Below are 22,047 nucleotides of genomic sequence, written 5' to 3'. Positions count from 1 at the left end.
CAAGTTTTCACTTCCAGAACTTCTGCTAGGAGAACCATCTTGACGGCCTCTTTAAAAAAAATTGAGGAACATCCATGGTGCTTTCTGTAATAACTGTATTGATTTATATTTACCAATTGTGTGTAATACATCCTCAGTATTTCTTCTTATCACATATCTTTGTGATAATCATTCTTACTAAAAGGGATATCTCAATGTGTTTTAAATTTTCATGTGCCTTGTAATTAGTAATGTTAAGCATTTTAATATACTTATTTAACAGTTCTTTGTCTTCTGAGGAATGCCTTTAGTTACAAATCGAGTATTTGGGTGTAGCAATGGGAAATTACATAGTTTCCCTTCTCTCTATATGTGTGTGTGTGTGTGTGTGTGTGTGTGTGTGTGTGTGTGTGTGTGTGTGCATTGCTTGTTGGTTCCCGGATGCCCAGCTAGCTTAGACCTGAAATAATCACACGGAAACTGTATTAATTAAATCACTGCTTGGCCCATTAGTTCTAGCTTCTTATTGGATAAATCTTACATATTAATTTAACCCATCTCCATTAATCTGTGTATTGCCATGTGGCAGTGATTTATCAGCAAATTTTGACATATCTGACTCGGGCAGTGGCTCAATGGCATCTCTCTGACTCCACATCCTTTCTTCAGAATTCCATTTAGTTTTCCCTGCCTAGCTCTGTTCCCCTATAGCTCTGCTATAGGCCCAAAGCAGTTCCTTTATTAATATATATTGATATTCATAGCATACAGAGGGGAATCCTACTCAACTCCCTTTTTCTGTTTAAATAAAAAGGAAGGTTTTAACTTTAACATAGTAAAATTACATGTAACAAAACAGGTATCAAGCAAGAATTACAGTTACACTATTTATATCTACTTTATCTCTCATCATAACGAAGGAAGACTGTATTATTACTATCATTCAACTCCATCAAAGACTCCAGAAGGATATAATATTACCTAAGTAAATAGGAAGTGCATTGTAAGCAACTTCTAAACTCTAGAAATTACAAAGACATCTTCATGCCTGGACAGTAACCCATAGTTCTTCTGTACTGTTGGGACCTCCATCTTCAGCCTATAGGCCCATAGTGCCTGGCTGACTTTTCCATGAAGCAGGAAATTTCAAAGGCAGTTTCACCTATATTGGCAGTTTGTCAGTCACTTTCTTCTGTGTCCTGCAGAATGTCTGGTAGACTCTTTCATGAAGCAGGAAGCGCGAAGGATCATCTCATCTTTAGACAAGTTCATCAGTGATTTCTCTGCGGATACTGAATATACAGTTCATCAAGCAGGCTATACAAGAGCAGTTTCTTGCCCAAATGGCTAACCAACTCCATAAGGAACCTCACTGATGCCCATCTTCCTCTTAGAGTAGCTTTGTGCTGCCAAGAGCAGATGTGTCTCACTGCCATGAAAGAAATATACATATAACAAAATTGACCTAAAACTTGTATAAATAAACCAAGATCCATACCAATGCAAAGTATCTATCCCTATAGCATATCCCCCCTTTAAATATAAAGAATCATTTACAACAATAGGGTATAGTTCTGTCTAAACTTCTTCCTGCTGTTTATTGGGCAAAGTAATTTTTGAGGGTGTTCACAGCAACCTCTGGGGGGGGGTCATGATCTATCAAATCATATTAGCCTAGAATGAATCCAAATGTTCTCATCTTCTGTGGAAACAAAAGAATAACCTCTTTTCCAAAGCAACATATCCTTAGACCCAAATTCTGAAGTTAAGATACCTTTATAATATACATGCTGGTTTAGCTTAGCAGCCCATGCAATGAAATGTCTCTCTTTACTTAGCTCCTTTACAGTCAAAAATTTCAAAGACAACACAATAAAATACATAATCCAGACTTTTTGAATTTTCCATATCTATGTGGAATTATTTTTCTTTACTCCATTTAATCTATGACTGTCTGAGTGCTGTCTCTTTAAAGACTTTGTTTTTTAAACAATTTACTTATTTTAACACTTTATATTCTTTTTCTTCTCTCTCCCATGCCTATGTACGTTTTCCCAACACTGTGACTCATTTAGAGTTTCTTTGTCTGAATCTGTCCTTATTACATTATCTGTAATTCTTTACTGTCTTAAAGAGCTCTTAAAATGGTAAGCAGCTTGGGTGAAACTGCTCTGAATGCTGGCTCCACCTCTCTCCCCTTTCAAAATGGTGTAACTACCATTACTACCAGCTCTGGGGCTGCCAGGTAAGAGCGATGATCAGCACTTTAACTCTGAAAGTGAGCGTGCAGCATAAAAAACCCTTTTTATCTGAATAATGGCTAAATATGCCTTGCAGCGCACTGCTTGGCCTCGAAATATCTCTGTGGATGGTGGCAGGAATCTGCCATGCTCTCCTGCTTGTGCATGCCTAGCAGTCCTGATCCGAGCTGCCTCCCCAGGTGGGAGGGGTGCTGAGATGGTCTCAGCTACTTTCCTCTGAACCCTGAGTGGGCACACAAACACCTGGGCTCACAAATGCCATTCAAATGCTCCATAGCCAGAGTTTGTGCTGGTAGCAATATATGTAATATGAAAATCATCAATTCCTTTACAGATACATCATTTGTACAAATTTTATCCTATTCTGCAGGTTGTCTCAATTTCATTTCCCCATTCATTGTCCAGAAGCTTCTTCACTGAATAGAATCCCCTTTGTTTCTGCTTTTGTTTCTTCTACTTTTAGGCTGTTATCCATAAAGCTAAAATACTGTGTTTACGCCAGTATCCTGAAAATTACCCCTATGGGTGACTATAGTCATTTCACAATTCCAGATATTATACTTAGTCATTAATCGGGTTTTAGTTATTTGTGTTTCTTTTGTTTATGAAAGTAATGAGTGATAGAGGTCTGGTTTCTTTCTTCTACATATGCATACAAAATTTTCTCAGCACTATTTATTGAAAACATTGTTCTCCAATGTTAGTTTATAAAATTTTTGTAGAAAGAAATTATCTTTTGGTATATAGATTTACTTCTAGGTTTTCTCTTGTGTTTCATGGGCCTTGTGTCGCTTTTCATACTTAGCTTTATTTTAAGGTCTGACAAAATAGTACCTTTAACTATTTTTTCTCATTTGCTTTGGATTATGGAGAGGGACAGGCATGTTTGTACGGTTCAATACAAAATTCTACCACTTTTTTTCTAGTTCTGGAAAAAATATTATTGATATTTGAGGGATATTTCACTCAAAGGACAGATCATTTTTGGTACTACAAAATATTTTTTTAAATTATGTATGTGTGTTTCATCTGCACATATGTATGTGTACCATATATATGTCTGATGCCCATGACATTTAGAAGAGGGCTCAATATTTCAGCTGTCAGTCACTATGGCACATGCTATAAGTCAAACTCAGATCCTCTACAGGAGTAGTAAGTGTTCTTAACTACTGAGCCATTGCTCCAGCCCCCAAATTGGACATTTAACAATATTTGTTCTTTCAATCTGTGAATATAGGGGGCCATTCCATTTTTAAATAGATAGATCTCTTTAATTTTTTCATCCATGTCTTCTACTTCTAATTGTAGATGAATTACCCTTGTCTTGGTTAGTGTATTGCTGTGATGAAACACCATGACCAAAACAACTTGGGAAGGAAGAAATGAAGGAAGGAAGAAGTTTGTCTTATACTTCCACAGCACCGTTTATCATCAATAAGTCAGGACACGAGCTTAAATAGAGCAGGAATCCATAGGCAGGAGCTGATGCTGAAACTATGAAGGGGTGCTGATTACTGACTTGCTCACCATGGCTTGCTCAGCCTTCTTTCTTATAGAAGCCAGGACCAGCAGCCCAGAGATATCACTCCCAAACATTGGCTGGGGCATCCCATATCAGTCACTAATTAAGAAAATACCCTACAAACCTCCTTTGGCCTGATCTTATGAGGCATTTTTAAATTGGGGTTTCTTCCTCTCAGATGAATATAGCTTATAACAAGTTGACAAAAAATAAATAAAATAAAATCACATCCTTTTTGGTTAATTGGATTGCCTTCATTTTTTAAGACAAGATTCTACAATGTAGCTGAGGCTGATCTCAAACTCATTATATAGCATAGACTGGATTTGAATACCTGCCTCAACCTACCAAATTGTCACTTCTAATAGATATTTTTTGACAGAGCCTCTGGGGATTTTTTATGTAAGAGTGTATCTACAGATAGTGAAACTTTTGATTTCCTCTTTCCAGTCTCTTGCCTATTTGTTTTCCAGTATTGAAGGGGGCTAATGAAAATGGGTTTCCTTATATTTTTAGAAGCTGTAGGAGTTTTCCAATTCAAGATAATGTTAGCTCTTGCCTTATAATATATGGTCTTTATGTTGTTGAACCTGTTCTTCCTTTGCCTAATAGTCAGTGTTGTTATTATGGAGGAATGGTAACTTTCCTCACATGTCTTTTCTGCGATCATTGGGATGATCCTATGCTTTGTATTGTTTTGTCTTTCATTCCATGGTGGTTGTGATTCCCGGTTGAATCTTTGTGAAGAGTCCCATTTGATCATGGTCAATGATAAATGACCTTGCTTAATATACTGTTACATTTATTCAGTTTGTTGAGATTTGTTCCTTACATGTCTGTGCAGGTTTACTATTTCTTCTTCACAATTCTGTTTTGGTAACTTACATGTCCCCAGGAATTCATCCTCCCTTCTAGTTCTTCAACTCTATTAGAATATATAATTATTCACAATTCATTTAAAAGATATTTACATTTCTAGAATGTCTATAACAGTATTTCCCTTTTCATCTGAATTCATTGATTTTCTTCTTTCCTCTTATTTTAGTGAAGGGTTAGTCACTTCTGTTTCATTTAGAAAACTAGCTCCTTATTCTATTGATCTAGTATGCATTCATGCATATATATTTATCTTGCTTTGTCACAAATCTTAACAAATTGCTTTCATTTTAAACTTTGCTGACCAATGTTAGTGAGGAATGAGACCTTTGAATCATATAATTTTTATATACTGACAAAAATAACCCATTAGCCTCTGTAAAGGGGGGTGTTTGTTTTCCTTTATTTCTAGCTTATTTTTAATATACTTTGTTTTAATTTTTTATTTTGTTTTGTTTTGTTGAGATGACATCTCTCAAAATAGCCCTGACTGTCCAAGAACTTACTATATTGAACATGCTGGCCTCAAATTCAGAGGCCTCTTCCTCCTGAGTGCTGGGATTAAAGGTGTGCTCCAACAGGCCCAGCTGTGGGTTTTGTTTTGTTTTTTTATTTTTTAGAAATTCTCAATAGTTTTTGATCATTATTTATTTTACATTATATAGATTGCCAATGCTTAAGAGCCAACAGCCATCCAACAAACCCCCAACACTCAGCTTTGTTTGTAAATTTGAATAGAGTGAATAATCCATTGTATGGCACATCTTCATGGTACTGGAAGATACAGGATGACCAGTAGAAAGCTGTAAGAGAACTATGGAACTAAAACATAGTACCTGATCCCTCACTGAGAGGCCTAGTATTGTTCTAATTCTTATTGATGATTAACTGTGGCGAAAGGGCAATATGTTGCCATGTTTGTGACGATAACCTAAGGTAAATTAAAATGCCATAAACTATCCTGGACTATAAAAATGACATCAAGAATTTTTTTAACAATATGAGGAAATAAAAAATAGACACAGTTAAGCACAATTTGCATTTATTTTCAAATGGTTGATAGTTACCATGTGTATTTTTTTAAATTTTTCAAGACAAGGTTTCTCTATGTATCCATGGTTGTCTTCGAACTCACACTGTAAGATCAGGCTGGACTCTAAACTCAGAGATCTGCCTGCTTCTGCCTCCCAAGTTCTGGCATTAAAGGCATGCATCACCATGTCTAGCCCTATGTATTTTTAAGTAATTTTGTGTCATGGAATTTTACAAGATCTATTTTAAATATTCCTCTATCTCTTCTCTTTTTTTTTATTTTTACTGCCATGGTTTACAGCACTGCAGCCATTTCATCCTGCTGCCGACAGAAATAAAAAAAGGAAAGGAGAAAAAAAGGTTTCCTAATAACCAAACTTTGAGAACATTAAAATTCATCTGTAGGTACAATTTGGGGTACAATTTATATTTTTCTATATTAGTAAAATACACATAGGCTAATCTTATTCTTAGAAATTGATTCCAGATGAAAAAGAACTCTGAAAATGAAAGAATGCGTTTTGACCTGATTTCCTGGTTACTTATTATCAGAAGAAAGTTTTCAGTGAAGCTTCAGTCATATACAGCTTCTCATTGGATCTTCGAGCAAGAGCATATTTAAGTTAACAGAACTGGTAGACTATTACATCATTTTACAAAAATAAAGCCAAAGGATTCAATTGAAATGTTTAGCTATTTGAACACACAAAGATCAGGACATAATTATGTGCCTACATCTTTCTTACAAGGATCTCTCTTTAGTCTTACTTCAGCTTAAGCACTGTTTTGTATTTCTTTTTCCCAGATTTTTTTTTTTTTTTTATTTTTTTTTCAAAAAAGAAAACAAACTATATTTTTTTATTTTACATACCAATCCCAGTTGCAACTCCCTCCTTTCCTCACACCCCCTCCACCTTACCCCCCACCACCCCCTATCCAATCCTCAGAGATTCTAAGGCATATTGTTTTGGAGGAAGGTCAAGGCCCTCCCTACTACATCTAGGCTGGGCAAGGTATCCATCCAAAGAGAAAGGGTTCTCAAAAAGTCAGTACATATAGTAGGTATGAATCCTGGTCTCACTACCAGTGGCCCCTCAGTCTGATCCAGCCACACAACTGTCACCCACATTCAGAAGGTCTAGTTTGGTCGTTCCTATGCTGGGTCCGTCCCAGTCCAGCTGGAGTTGGTAAGCTCTCATTAGCTCAGGTAGACTTTCAGTGGTGTGCCCATCATGGCCTTGACCTCTTTGCTCATATTCTCACTCCTTCCATTCTTCAACTGGACTTTGGGAGCTCGCTCAGCCCCCAAGCTCTGCTGTGGATCTCTGCCTCTATTTCCATCAGTTGCTGGATGAAGGTTCTATGGTGATATTTAAGATATATATCAATCTGATTACAGGGCAAGGCCAGTTTGAGCACCCTCTCCTCTATTGCTTAGGGTCTTAGCTGGGGTCCTCCTTGTGGATTCCTAGGAGTTCCCTTAGAACCAGATTTCTCCCTTACCCCATAATGGCTCCCTCAATCAAAATACCTCTTTCCTTGCTCTCATCTCTGTCCTTCCTCCATCTTGACTATCCTGTTCCCTCAAGTTCTCCTCCCCCTCCCCTTCTCTCCTCTTCCACTTTTACCCTCCCTTCTCCTTCCTCCCCCATGCTCTCAATTGTCTTTCTTAAATTGATTTTTTTAAAGATTTTTAAAATTTTATGTGTGTGTATTTTCCCTGTGTTAATGTATGTATACCACATTTATGTGTGGTGCCCACAAAGGTCAGAAGAGTGTATTGGATCTCGTGGAACTGAAGTTACAACTCACATAGTTGTAAACCACCATGTGAGTGCTGGGAACTGAGCATGGACCATCTGCAGAGGCAGCCAGAGCTTTTAACTGAAGAACCATCTCCCCAGCTACACTATTTTGTCTTTTTTTTAAAACCCTCTTTTGTCTTCTTCCCCCCCCCCTTCCATGTCTTGAAGATTGGGTTTATCACGCTAGCGAGATGGCTTATTTGGTAAACTGCCTGCTATATAAGCATGAGGCCCCCAAGTAAAACCCTAGCACTGGAGTTTGATTGTCAGAGATAAGTAGATTCCCTGGAGCTCAGTGGTCAGCAGCCTGATGAGCTACAGGTACAATACAAGAACCTGTTTCAAAATAATTGCATAGAGAACGAGCATGGAAGACATGTAACATCAATTTCTACCTTCCACCAGAATCACCTGCACATGCACCCAAAGGCACATGTGCACACACCCACATGAACATGCAATATAATACACACACTCACACATATACACTGGAGTTATCTCTAGGCTCCTTTCCTCATTTTATCACTTACCGTTTCTCCCCTAGGAGGCAAGTGCTGACCGCTTATGTCTCTCCTCTGGAAGAGCCTTCTATTTATTAGGTAGATGCAGTGCCAGAATTAACTCTTTATTTGAATTTGTACAAGGCAGTTTCAAAGGTCTCATCATATGACATTGCACTTCACAGATATTTTCATCATATATGTATAGGTCAATCCTGTAACCCATGCCTTAGACCAAGAACTGTCCTTAATTATCTTAGTCCAATGGGATTTTTTGCATAAAATATTCCCCTTATCATGAATTAACACATTTGCTTGGCTACAGAGCACAATTTATTGATTCCCTTCTCCTCAGCTTCTTCCTTACCATTCTTTGAACTCAGTAATAATGAAGTTTATTTGCCTCAAATATACCCTTGGAAAGAATATCAAAGCTCTGGATATAATAATTAGTCCTGGATTTTGAGATCACTGATGTAAGAGAAGCCAATCTGGGGAATATAGGTAGTTACCTTGTCACCCCATGGGTATAATTTATATTTTAAGATTTCATTTACTTATCTTATAAAAGAGCTGAGACTCTGATTTTAATCTAGTCACGATTTTCAATACGCGGGAGAATAATTGACATACACAAATCAGACCTGCTTAAATAACCTGCACATTTTAAATCCAGAAAATTAATTCTCATTAGAACATGGCTCAAGATGAGATGAATGACCCTTGCTAGTGACAGTAATTGCTAAACTAATTGGAGGATTACTCTGCTGAAAATGCGCTGGAAGATAGAAGGGGAAAAGAGGTCACTGAGAGCACTGAAGAGAAAGGAAACCTGTTAAAATATGATTATTGAACTTGCTGAAAAAAATCATGGTTCAGGACTGTTAGTGATGCTTCTGTTCTTGTTCACATATAAATCTATAAACTGTTTTTATTTTCTGCTTTTTATTTTTTATTTCCTACTTTAAAAATGTCATAGGTGCCGTAAGGAAAATCTATTGAGAACAATAGCTTATACCAGGATCTGTGATGACAGTCCTTGCTACCCAGGTTTAACATTACCAGTTTTTTGTAGGAACCACTTCAGTAGACAATTTTGCTCTCCCTATATCCAAAAGAATCTATGCTGCCTACCTAAAAATACGTTGTGGGGGCTAAATGTGTAAAAAGGACATTTACAGTCTACATGGTAGTCCTGAAAGTTTCTCATCCTGCCTAGATACAAATACAAATGTAACACCGTCACCTTGTAGTGACATCATAGCTTAATCTACAAGAGAATGGGGGTGGGGTGGGTGGATGAGAGCCCTGTTATTATGGCCTCTGTTTGCTAAATTACTTTTTTTAATTATGAGGGTATTTAATCTTGGTGCATCTGTTCTAATGCTGGAGATGTGCTTATAGAGCCTGACTGACAAATATACACAGAAACCTTAAGCTCTGTTGTTTGAGGTCATGGTTCCTGGTTGCACAGCAATAAACCATAGCCCTACTGGCATCATTCTAGATCAGCTGCTCTTCTAACCCAAGTCTCGTTTAACCAAGCTTTAGCTCCAGCAAGCCAAAAAGACTATGCTGTCTCCACACTTTACCACTGTGATTGAAGCAACACAGGGCAGAGCTACATCTGTAGACTCTAAAAGAGAATGACAATTTATACTAGTCTCAAGTTCTGTGTTTTGGGACAATGTTTCTGGCACACCATTAAATCTTGTGTTTATTTGTATATGAATCCAGTATTACCCATTGTGCCTTAAAATGTCTATATTGAGACCTTATCTGCCATGATAGGAGCAGCTGACCCTTAGCATGTTGGCTGAAAGAATTCTCTAGTATGTTCTATTGATGTATGAGGGTTTTAAAATGATTTATTCATATTTGCTATTTTAATCTCCAAATAATTATTTACTTCTGAATAATATGAGTAAAGTGGGTTTGGAAAAAGAACTGTTAGATAATACTCTTGGATCTGTATATTCTCTAAACTTCAATCCCTCATTTGTTGGCCAAAATATGATAATAACTAGCTAGTATGAGCTACATATAGATAAGAAGTTTAATAGGCACCAAAAAGAAACAAATCTTGAACTTGTAAAGGAATAAAATACAAATCACCAACAGAGAAGGTCTTTGAGACAGATTATTTCATGAACTAAATATTATTTTCTGGAAAATGTGTATGAGCATGAGAGGTGAACAACATTTAAGAGAAGTTAATGCATTAAAAGTTATTAGTGGGCAATGATGGTGCACAACTTTAATCCCAGCACTCAGAAGATAGAGACAGGCAGATCTCTGTGAGTTCAAGGCCAGTCTGGTCTACAAGAGCTAGTTCCAGGATGGACCTCAAAACTACAGAGAAACCATGTCTTGAAAAAAATAAGTTATAAGTTCCAAAGTACCTTTTATTTTATACTCATATTAAGTAATTTCATAGGAACTATGCAAGGAATTTGTGACTCATATGCCCATTCTGATAGGAGATATTTATTTATCTACTGCCTTTTAAATATAGGGCACAGCTATTGCTGCCTTCATCAGTGCCTCTTTTGTGTTCACTTTGGTACCTTCTTTCAGGGAACCAGTGCGGAGGCATCTACAACCAATCAAAGTAAATTTGTTCCTTGATGTCCTTTTCAAAAATAGGACTTTCTTAGCTTGGGCCAAGTACAGTTTCCATTATTGATATTGCTTATATGTACTGAAGAGATGCAATTGCACCCATAGCTTCTTTGTTGGACTCTTCTGCATAAAATGGGATGCTAAATGTTTCCACATTTTAATAGAATCAAGCCTCTTCTGCCTACTCATTCTAACACAGGATAAAAATGACAGTGTCACACACAGAGAACAGAACACTCCTTTGGTTGCTTCAACGTGGTTTTTTTTTTTTCCTTCTCGTTTTTGGCCTCATTTTCTTCTCTGCTGAGCTTTTGAGTCCAAATTTAGTAGGGATGACTAAGAAATTGTCAGGATGTGACAGAGCATTCAGTTCATTGAGTCCTTCCTTGCCATTTTCCGATAGTTGTAACAATTGCCAAGACTTCCTCTTAGCGTTGTAGGTGCCACATTATTCTTAACAGCTGTTAAATCACTCATGCAAGATCTGTCCATGCAATGACAGCCTCCTTATAAATATAACTGAATTTATTCTATGATATAAAGGAAATTCCCTGCAGACGTTTTGGAAGCTGATACTCTAATAAGTCATGTAATTTTCAGTATTTAGTCTCCATCACTGCAATCCAACATTCACACTAGTCAACTGGTCTACCCTGAGCTTGGGGGACACGGCAGGATAGATTCTGAAATACAAGTGCTTATCTCCCATGCATGGGTACCATGCCAGTGATCTAGCTAGAGCCTCTGGGTGTCGATATAGATTTAATCAGTTCTGATTAGAAGAAATCACGTGTGATCCAAAGAGGAATTATATTTAAAGTAGATCTTGAGGGATGAGGAGAAAACTAGGAGACAGAGAAAAAGAAGGATGAGTTACTAAAAAGGTAAATGGCATTTGGAAAGCCATGGAGGACCAAGAATGGTGGTGACTGAATAGGAAACAACCAGTTATTAGTTGCTTTTATTATATGCGAGGTGAAATCATCCAGAGTTTATGAGGAAGGGAACCTTACTTTAAGTAAACAAATACATAAGGAGAATAAGGTAGACCAATTATGAGATACTATTGAAGAGGTCCTAAAGTCATCTACTTGCCATAAGTATGCAAGTTGATGGCTATGGGAACATGAAGTAGAAGGCATATGAATGCACATATCCCCTGGATTTAAGTATGAGAAGCTGCAACTTGGTAGATTCCAGATAATAAAAGAAGAGTGGAAGGGGAAGTTGAGGATGGGATACGTGTTGGCCTGTGCTTCAACCATTATTCTTTATTTCTGAGTTAAATTCTTTCCCATGCTTCAAGACTCAGATATAATCATCTCTTCTGTCTATGAAACTGTCCTTAGTGTCCCTGTCAGAATTAGGTCTTACTTTTTCCTCTCTTCTCAGACAATATATATTTTTTTCTGCACATTCTTTCTGTATTTCTGGCAGTACATACATCTTGTGTGCTAGTCATTTGCCTGATCTCTTCAGATATAGAGAAGAGTATGTATTAATTATCACTGAATTTTTTAGTGTCATTCAGATATGTAATAGACCATCTGAAAATGTATATAAAATTAATGAATAATCACTGCTATCTCACATAATGGTAAGCACGGCACGGTATGTTTGGGAGACTTAACTTAGGACACATTTTGGTCCCACCTACTCATTCTGTAGTCAGGAATATTTTCCCATGTAGTTTGCTGTGGGACAAGGGTCTTGTACCCTGTTGCTTACATTGTTCTAATAAAATACTTATTGTCCAGTAGCCAGGCAGGAAGTAGAGGTGGGGTGACCAGGCAGGAAGTAGAGGCAACCAGAATAGGAGAATTCTAGGAAGAGGAAAGGTTCAGTCTTGAGTTGTAACCCAGATACAGAGGAAACAAGATGAGGAGGCTTCACCGATGAAAGCTCTCAAGCCACGTGACAAACACAGACAAGAATTATGGGATAATTTAAGATGTAAGAATTAGCTAATAAGAAGCCTGAGCTAATAGGTCAACCAGTTTATAATCAATGTAGGGTTCTGTGTGTTTCTTTGGGACTGAATAACTGCAGGACCAGGTGGGCATTTCAGAGGGCCTCTGTTGGAGTTTCCTCTGAGTAGTGGGATCCTTTGGGCCAGTGGTTGAAGAGTGTCACCTAACTTGATCATCTGTAGCATTCAACAGATTTACCAGCAAATTATTTCTGACATTTTATGAAAGGAAAATCTGCTTTCCAAAGAAGAATATTTTATCCATGTGATGATTTAATTCCCAAGAACTCCAGATATTTTCCTCATCACTAGAGAAACTTCAACTTTCTCTGTGTTGAAAAATCCCACAAAACAGAAATTTTCAGAACCCATAAATAGAGCTCGTTTAAGTTTCTCCCATATGACAGTTGCCCCAGAAGTACATTTCTGCTTTAGTAGGTTGAATTTGTGTGAATCCTGGAAGATCTATGGTGTATTCCTAGACTGAATGAAATAACCCCCAAATATACTTGACCAAGTACATTGTGCAGAGCAAATAGGGACATCAGACATAGTACTGAATGAGGTAGGGTTTAAAGAAAAGAAAAGAAAATTGGTTGCAAGCTTCCCTTTCAGAAAAATGCTGAGAAATGTGTTCCCCTTCACTAAAGTAACTTTTAGAACATTTCAAATCTTGTTGCTCAGCTGGCGTATATACTGAGCATAATATTCAATGTGAAAATGAAGAAAAGAAGAAACACAGAGACATTGCTTTAAAAATACCAGTATCCTAGAAGACATGCACAACAAGGCTTTGTAAACACTGGACAAAATTATCAACTGTTGTTCCTGCTAACATCTCAGCAAATTAGGGGAAAGATCTGATAACATCGTTAGTATCTACTTTATTTTCCTTGTTATTTTCCACTCCAAGTGACCATTCTGCTACTCTATGAATTTTCTTATAGGTTAAAATCTACTGTTTTATTTAGCTTAGAAATGACCACTTTAATATATGTGAATTCCATGTATATATGCATATATACACCCAATCTAAAAAGAAGGCTGATTTTTGTCCTTCAAACAATCTACTATGGTTAGAAAACTTTCATCTGAATGACCCATTCTAAAGAAAACATGGCACAGTCCAATACAGAAAACCAGAACTCCAGGGTTAAATTCCTCTGGGTTATTTGCTTGCGTTTGTTTAGAGAATTTCTGTAAAGTATTTACTACCATATTGATTTGCTTGTGACTGTTAATTTATGAAAATAATGAGGTTAGAGGTAAATTCTATTTTGAATTAAGATCCAATAAACTAAAAAATATCAATTCTATTTACCTTATTGTGAAAAATAAGCTTTATTTGTACAACTATTTTAGAAAACTAGGCAACCAGCATCCTAATATTGCTTTAATATTCAGGCAACTGATAACCATACTATATGATAACCTGAGAATTTATGAAAATCATTAGTCAGGTGAGATGGCTCAGCAGGCAAAGACACTTGGCACACAAAGCCTAAGTTCAATCCCCAAATTGTAAATGAAAGTGAAAGGAATGAACATATTTGTTTTCTGACTGCCACATGTGAGGCATACACATCACACACACCACTCACATACACAATAGTAATAATATAAAAATAAATGCAAACTAAATCTTATTTTCCTTTTACTTATTGTTAAGGGAAACAAGACTCCTATAACAGCTTTATGCTTGTCTTCCAATCCCTTTACTCTTGAATTAGTCCAGCATACATTTTTGTGGCTTGTCCAAATCTTTGAATTGCTTACTACAGGGTGCCAATCACTGATCAGCCATATTTTCACTTTGGATGCTCTCTTAGAAGATAACATAAATTGCTATATGTTGTCTTGTGTTTTCCAGTGGTAATAATTTGTCCTATTCTAATAGAATACCCTTCATACAAGTTTTAACAAAGTATTATCTAAATTCCTGAAATGTATTTTTCTATCTATTCTACCTGAAATTCACACCCTTATAAATACTGACTGTTTGGTTTATTTACTTTGTTGCAGGAACATTTCACACCTGAATGCAAATTCAAAGAATCAGTGTTTGAAAATTATTATGTGACATACTCATCGATGATCTACCGTCAGCAGCAGTCGGGCCGAGGGTGGTATCTGGGCCTGAACAAAGAAGGAGAGATCATGAAAGGCAACCACGTGAAGAAGAACAAGCCCGCAGCACATTTTCTGCCCAAGCCACTGAAAGGTACGTTTGATCGTCTATGGATTCTGCTATGAATATTACTAGTTTAAACAATTCCTTTTCATCCTTTTGTACGTGACACATAATTCTTCCATATTAGGACATCTATACATACATTTTCAAGCATTTTACTGCACTAAAAACCATCAAGGCCAAAATGTAAAAGCTATGCCAACATTCAGACATTGCCAGTGGCATCTACTCTCATTTTACCTTAACCATAGTAACACCTTTATCAGAAGTAAGTACTTAAATTACAAACTAAAGGCAACTAAGAACCCTACATTATACCAAAAATGGCTTGTAGAGATTAACCATGGAGTTTAAAATGTATACATATTTAAACTTTCTAGGAAAAGCCCTTGGTCAATATAGTCTTAAGAATTTTCTTTCACAGTTTTTTTTTTCAGATTAAGAGAAATAAAAGAGTGATCTCAGGGTTTCTATTGCAGTGGTAAAACAATATAACCTAAGACAACTTGGGAAAACATATGGAAGTCAAGACAGGAACTCACACAGGACAGGAGCTGGAGGCAGAACCTAATGCAGAGGACATGAAAAGATGTTGTTTACTGACTTGCTCCTCATGTCTTGCCCAGCCTGCTTTCTTATAACACCAAGGTCCTCCAGCTCGGCCTGATTTCTTATACCACTCAGACTGTCAGCCAAGGGTGGTACTGACAAAAGTGGTCTAGACCCTCCCATGGCAATCATCAATCAATGAAACGCCCCCACAGGCTTACTGGTCCAGTGTGGTGGGAGAATTTTCTTCGCTGAGGTCTTTTCTTCCTAAATAGTTCTAACTTGTATCAAATTGACATAAAATTAGCCAGCACAATTGACTACTTATCAATTTGATACACAAACACACAAAAACTAGAACCTTCCCTTGTTTATTTGTCCCCATGATGGCATGTAAATATTAGTATTACAGGGTACAACATTCCAATTTTTTTCAAGTCCTATGGTCTTTAAATTGTCAAACATTTTAAAAGTTCAGTCTCTTCAAAACATCCACCATCTCTTTCAAGTTCAAAGTATTTCTGAACTATCTAAAGTCTCTGTAAATTCCCAAACTCTTTCTAAAATACCTAAAGCCATTTAACGGTGAGCTTCTGTAAAATCAAAAACAAATTACGTACTTTCTTACTATAAGAAGTAATAAACATAGGACAGTCACAATCAAATCAAAGCAAAACAAATATTCAACAACGTAAAAAGTTTAGTGTTTGATGTTTGGGGCCAATTTATGATGCTCTTTGTCCAAAAACTGCCTTGGGAGCAGCCCTTCTTGAAGCTTTGCTATTCACAGCATACACAACTTCTCTTCTAGATTCAAGCCAGCTCTGCTCCACAGCTGTGCTCTCCTTGATGGTTATGCCATGTTACTAGCATCTCCAAAATGTTCACATTTCTACTCCACCTGGGCTGTACCTTCACCAATAGGTTCTTTTGGTCTCTTCTCATCAGGGACTCTTACCCTGCACATGGGGTCAGTCCTCAATGTTTCTCAACTACCCCTTCAATCCTGGAACTTCTACTTCAACTGAAATTTACCAGTGGCCTCTCCTGACCTCTCAAAGTGCAAAACCTTATCTGCTCTCTATTAACCCTTCAAAACTAGTAACACCTGGTAAACACACATCATCTATTTTGGATTCCAGCAAAAGGTACAGCCTTGGCCACCTTTGAACTGTAGCTCTGTGTGCTGCCCCTAAGCCAACACTTCCCAGATGCTGGTATCTTCTTAATTACATCGTATTCGTTAACCCATCTGACAGGTATCAATTGCCCCAACAAAGCAAAAGTTTTACATTGGTGGGTCTTCATTTAACATATCAAGTAGGTACATAGAGTCTTTAACGTACACTCAAAAAATCCCTCTGAAACTTCATAAGCCAGGCTTCCATTATCTGCACTGTTCTATATTCTTTATTCTCACAACAGCTCCCTACGTTTTGAACAATCAATGGCTTTTCCAGTCCAACATCCCAAAGTCCACGGTCTTCCCTAACACATGCTCGGGTCTGTCACAGCAATACCTCATGATCTGATACCAACTTCTTTTTTAGCTAGGGTTACTATTTGCTGAGATAAAGCACTATTACCAAAAGCAACTTGGGCAAGAAAGGATTTATTTCACTTCCACTCCACACCACAGGACATCATAAAAGGCGGGAACATAGAGGCAAGGACTAAAGCGAAGGTCATAGAGAAATGCTGTTTCGTGACTTGTTCAGCCTGCTTCCTTACAGCACCCAGTATTGTCAGCTCAGTGGTGGCACCACCCACACATAGGCCCTCTTGCATCAATCAAGAATGCCATAAGCAAGCTTATAGTTCAATCTCCTGGGGGCATTTTCTTAATTAAGGTTCTCTGTTCCCAAATAACTCTAGCTTGTGTCAGGATAAGACAAACCTAGCCAAAACAGATATAAAGATAAAATTGGTAATAGCAATATCAGAGGGGAAGACATAGGCACGAGACAGCAAATACAAACAAAATAGAAGAAATTACCCACATGAGATTACAGTAGAGGCTTAAAGTAGTAGTGATCCCCTTACCCCCACACATATTCACACTTATTGAAATAAGTGTTACGTTGTGTTTTACAACTCATTTCCTGGGCCAGAATATCCAAGTTCAGGTTCTAGCTTCATTTTCACTATCAGGGAGATGGGACTGTATTTGTGTTTGTTTGTTTGAAATGAAGCCTCAACTATATAACCAGGATTTCTTTCTCCTCCCAGTTGGCCTCAAATTCATGATCTTCCTTCCTAAACCTCCAAAGTGCAAAAATATCAGCATTTGTAACTATGCCCCAATATTAACTGAATGATTTTGAAATAGTCCTTTTCTACATGTGCCTCATGATTATCGGTAAAATATAAGTAAGAAAAATCACTGGGCTACTTAGTGATACCAGAGCATCCTAGGCTACAATCAGAATCTATCTCTAATAAAAAAAATGAGTTTCTATATCATAGTATTCTTACAAGGTGATGCATGTACTTCACAGGTATACACTAGTGCTGTGATGTATAGCCCAACAATAATAATTGTTACCATTTATTTTTCTAAGAATTATACTAATACTTTTAATCTTAGAGAGTTTCATTTAAAGTATAATAGAAATCAATGTTTTAAAATTGTAAAATTTTACTATAACACTTTCTCAGTGTGTTATAGATTATATTTAAATATCTGAGAGCTTTGTTAAATGTGTTTTCATTATTCCCTGCATATAAAACTGTAAGTGATAGAAATTAGGTATTAAAATCCTTTATGTATGACTATATGTTAATTTAATCTCATCCACACTGCTAAGTACTTGTATGTTTAAGTTAAGACATAGAAACTTAGTAACAAAATAAAATATTTGTGTTTGTTCCTTTTCGATGATCAAAATTAAATGTTTTGATAATACAAAGCTGTTTGTTGTTTATATATATATATACATATACATATTGCAGAATATATATATTGCAGAATGACTAAGTTGAGATGATGAACATGAGCTTTGCCCCTGGACTTAGAAGTTTTAAAATGTAAACACCAGATCTATTTTAGAAATTTGGAACAGTGAAATACATAAAAGGCCTTTTCCACCATCTCTGTGCTTTTCAGTGGCCATGTATAAGGAGCCGTCTCTGCACGATCTCACGGAGTTCTCCCGATCTGGAAGTGGGACCCCGACCAAGAGCAGAAGCGTCTCCGGTGTGCTGAATGGAGGCAAATCCATGAGCCACAATGAATCAACGTAGTCAGTGAGGGCAAAACGAGGGCTCCATAACAGAACCTTATGTCCAGGTGCTGTTGAATTCTTCTAGCAGTCCTTCATCCAAAAGTTCAATCTTCTCATTGAGGTTTAACAAACACACAGGCAGAGTTCCCTATTCTAACTGCCATTAGACCTTGTTATCATCCATACTAAAGCCCCATAATTTAGAGTCAGCTTGTGCAAAAGAATGCCAAGCATTATCAATGAACTCAATCTGGAAGAAGGACTGCCAAATATGATCTCACCTATACTTTGGAGATAACAGCAAAAATATTTCACAGCACCAGTGCTGGTCAATTTGCTTCCCAACTAAGAAAATTTGAAAGACCACAACTATTCTTTAAAAAAATAAAATTCAATTAAATGCTTAAATGTTTTGTAGGAGCCAATGAATTCTGTGAACTGTGTTGTTTTCTCGGCTTCATGTTTTCTATCTATGCTTGATTCAAGTGTACTCTTTAATATAGTGAAACTGTATGATTTCTGAAATTCTGTGGTTCTATCCACTCTTTCACTTAATCCAAAACAACCAAATTCAAGGTTAAATCTGAATTGGCATAGCAGGCTCAAGGTAACAGTATTATCATGGGTTGTTTTCTCTCTCCCTCTCCACCTTTATCCCTACCCCCTTCTCCCTTTATCTCTCTTTTTCTCTCTTTTTGCTGTTAAGTAGAACTGTAGTATTCTGGTCAAGTTCTTGTGCTGTAGTTTGTGCGTAAAAATTGAGCTGTATCGTCAATCCCAGTCAGTATAGATAAATTGAAACAGGATTATCCTCAAGTGTAGATTACTCTTAATTCCATTCGTGTATCATGTTTATCTATCGTTGTGGCTTCTTGTGTAAAGACAGGAACTGTGGAACAGTGGTGTTGTCTCTTGTGTTGTTCAAATAAGAACTGTATCATCTGTACAGGTACAAGTCCTTCTGTTCTCGTACTTGGCACGTGACCATTGTATTATGTACAAGGTAATGTTGAGACTGGTTCCCCCTAAACAACATATATTATACTTGCTACTGGAAAAGTGTTTAAGACGTAGCTAGGTTTCCATTTAGATCTTCATATCTGTTGCATGGAAGAAAGTTGGAATCTTGGCATAGAGTTGCATGATATGTAAGATTGTGTGCATTAATAATTGTTTAAAATCTGTGTTCCAAAAGTGGACATAGCATGTACAGGCAGTTTTCTGCCCTGTGCACAAAAAGTTTAAAAAGTTGTTTAATATTTGTTGTTGTATACCCAAATACGCACCAAATAAACTCTTTATATTCATTCAAAATAAAAAAAAACTTCAGTGTGTGTTTATTATCCATTTAATGCTATCAAGTATATTAGAAACTGGATTTAAAAACTAAATTTCGTAGATAAGGCCACTAGCTTCAGATAAGCTACAATATAAACATCTGTTTTCACATGAACACTCTTTACAGTGTGTCTCTTAATCTTAAACTTTCAGATTGGGCATTCAGAAATCAAAGTGTACAAGGATCTATGGTTTGCCATCCCTTTTGCATTCACAGCATCATCACTGTCCCTTTGCCTCACTCCTTTCTTCTGTAGAGGAAAATCACAAGACTGGATAGCTAACTTCTTCTCTACCTGGGAGAGTAGAAGGAAAATACAAGCCTTCCTTTCTGTGGATGCCTTTTTATCTAGCTCTCTAGAGCTGCTGATGTCTGACAATAAAGGCTTTGGGAGTTGTCAACATGGGAAGAATGGTGGCATAAGCCAAACAAAGGGGTGTGTTTCAAAGCATATATAACATAGTTAGCATGGCACCAAGAGTTTTTACAGAGAAATAAAGGTGATGATTCTCAAGATGTTTGGGCCGGATTCAGCAGAAGCTCCTCACCAATCTCATCTGTAGACAGAAGTTTCTGTCCATCCCAGTCCCATAGACATTCAGTCCCCAGTAAAGACACAAAGACATATCTTAATTATAATCTGTTTGGCCTATTATCTCAGGCTTATTATTAACTAGCTCTTACAACTTAATTTGACCCAAAATTCTTATTTATGTTTAGTCATGTGGCTTGGTACATTTTGTCAGTGGCGTTCTCATCTTGCTTCCTCTGCATCTGGCTGGTGACTGCATCTCTGCCTTTTCTCTTCCCAATATTCTCTTAGTCTGTTTGCCCGGCCTATACTTCCTGCCTGGCTACTGGTCAATCAGTGTTTTATTAAGCCAATATTAGTGACAAATCTTTACAGTTACAAGAGCATTATCCCACAACACTTAACCCAGTTACTCTGTGGCTTCATTTTAAGGCCTGCTCCTCTTGCTTCATCCTGTCAAAGCTCAGAAGCATACCTGCAGGAGGTAAGGCGCTTGTCTGTCTTGAATTCAAAGACTCTTTATAAGCACCAGTACATTCACTTTACTCCCTATGCTGATCTCCCTTTGTCCATGCAACTTAATTTTGTTTTTTTGGCTGTTTGGGTTGCTGATCTTATTTTTCTATTGTTCAGGAAAATGGTAAGTTACTGGTCATGAACATATCAGCACTCTGTTGTGTCAAGGAAGCCCTTCAAGTACAAAAAGAGTCAAAATGGTCAGTAACAAAGAAGAGTTCTCTTTAAGCTACCTTGCTTTTCATTTTATTTTGTTTTGTTCGAGCAAAGTCGCACTATGTAGCCATAGCTGGCATAGAACCCACTATGGTAGACCAGGATGGCCAGGAATTCACTGTAATTCACCTGTGTCTGCTTGAAACTCTTTTGAACAGTTTTCATTTATTAAAACAAGTCAACAAAGAATTCAAAGAATTCAGAACCCCCTATAAGTAGCTGTGATTGTCCATGCTTTACTGCATGTGTGTGTGTTTATGTATATATTCTTTATGGCAAAAATATTGGTCCTACCACATGCTTTATGAAAGCAAAACATAAAATGACTCTATCATGAAACAAAAGACTGAAAACACTGTTGCTTCTATGATTTTCACACAAATCAGGTTCATCTTGGAGGATCAGAAGTCCTAGATTGCTGGAGCTAACTTCCAGTGGTCCTAATTTATAGTGGGGCCAAGAGTTTGAAATTCTATCTAGTCCTTTTGTTGTACTGAAGCTGCACTCTTCCTTTTCTTTGAATTAAAGGTATGTTTGAGTCCATTGCATGCTGCAGAATCACCAATATAAGGAGTTCTGTGTATCTTTAAAAATTTAGAATATTCAAGGCAGACAATCAAGCCTTATTTTCACAGAGCACCTTAAGAACCACAGTGGAGAAGTGGCCCTCAAACTTTTTGTCAGTTCTAGAATCCCACTGTAGTATACACTTGCTTGGTTTTAAACTGGCTCTGAGAAATCTCCTGAAGTGGGTGGTGGCTGTAGTTTGGAAAAACAATGTTCTATGGTATAGCACCTGACCTCACATTACCACAGGGAGTATGTATAGCTAACCCTTACACTGTGTAGAGCATAGAATCAAATGTGGAAAATCCTAGTTTCTTCATGATAAATGCAATTCTGTGAAAGCA

The 22,047-nt window shown here is 37.1% G+C and overlaps 1 protein-coding gene across 3 annotated transcripts in view; it reads left to right on the top strand.

Annotated features, from left to right (window-relative positions):
• Positions 1-19,857, top strand: part of Fgf13 (fibroblast growth factor 13) — a 515,462-nt gene extending 495,605 nt beyond the window's left edge. For all 3 annotated transcript variants that reach the window (XM_026784862.1, XM_026784863.1, XM_005358508.2), the window contains 2 exons: positions 14,592-14,790; positions 18,416-19,857. In XM_026784862.1, the coding sequence (XP_026640663.1) occupies positions 14,592-14,790; positions 18,416-18,552 (336 nt within the window). In that variant the 3' untranslated portion in view covers positions 18,553-19,857. The remainder of the gene's footprint in view (positions 1-14,591; positions 14,791-18,415) is intronic.
• The last annotated feature ends 2,190 nt before the right edge of the window (positions 19,858-22,047 follow it).

Source organism: Microtus ochrogaster, chromosome X, assembly GCF_000317375.1.
Source record: "Microtus ochrogaster isolate Prairie Vole_2 chromosome X, MicOch1.0, whole genome shotgun sequence".
NCBI classification, from domain to species: Eukaryota; Metazoa; Chordata; class Mammalia; order Rodentia; family Cricetidae; genus Microtus; species Microtus ochrogaster.
This window is presented reverse-complemented; position numbering and strand designations above follow the sequence as displayed.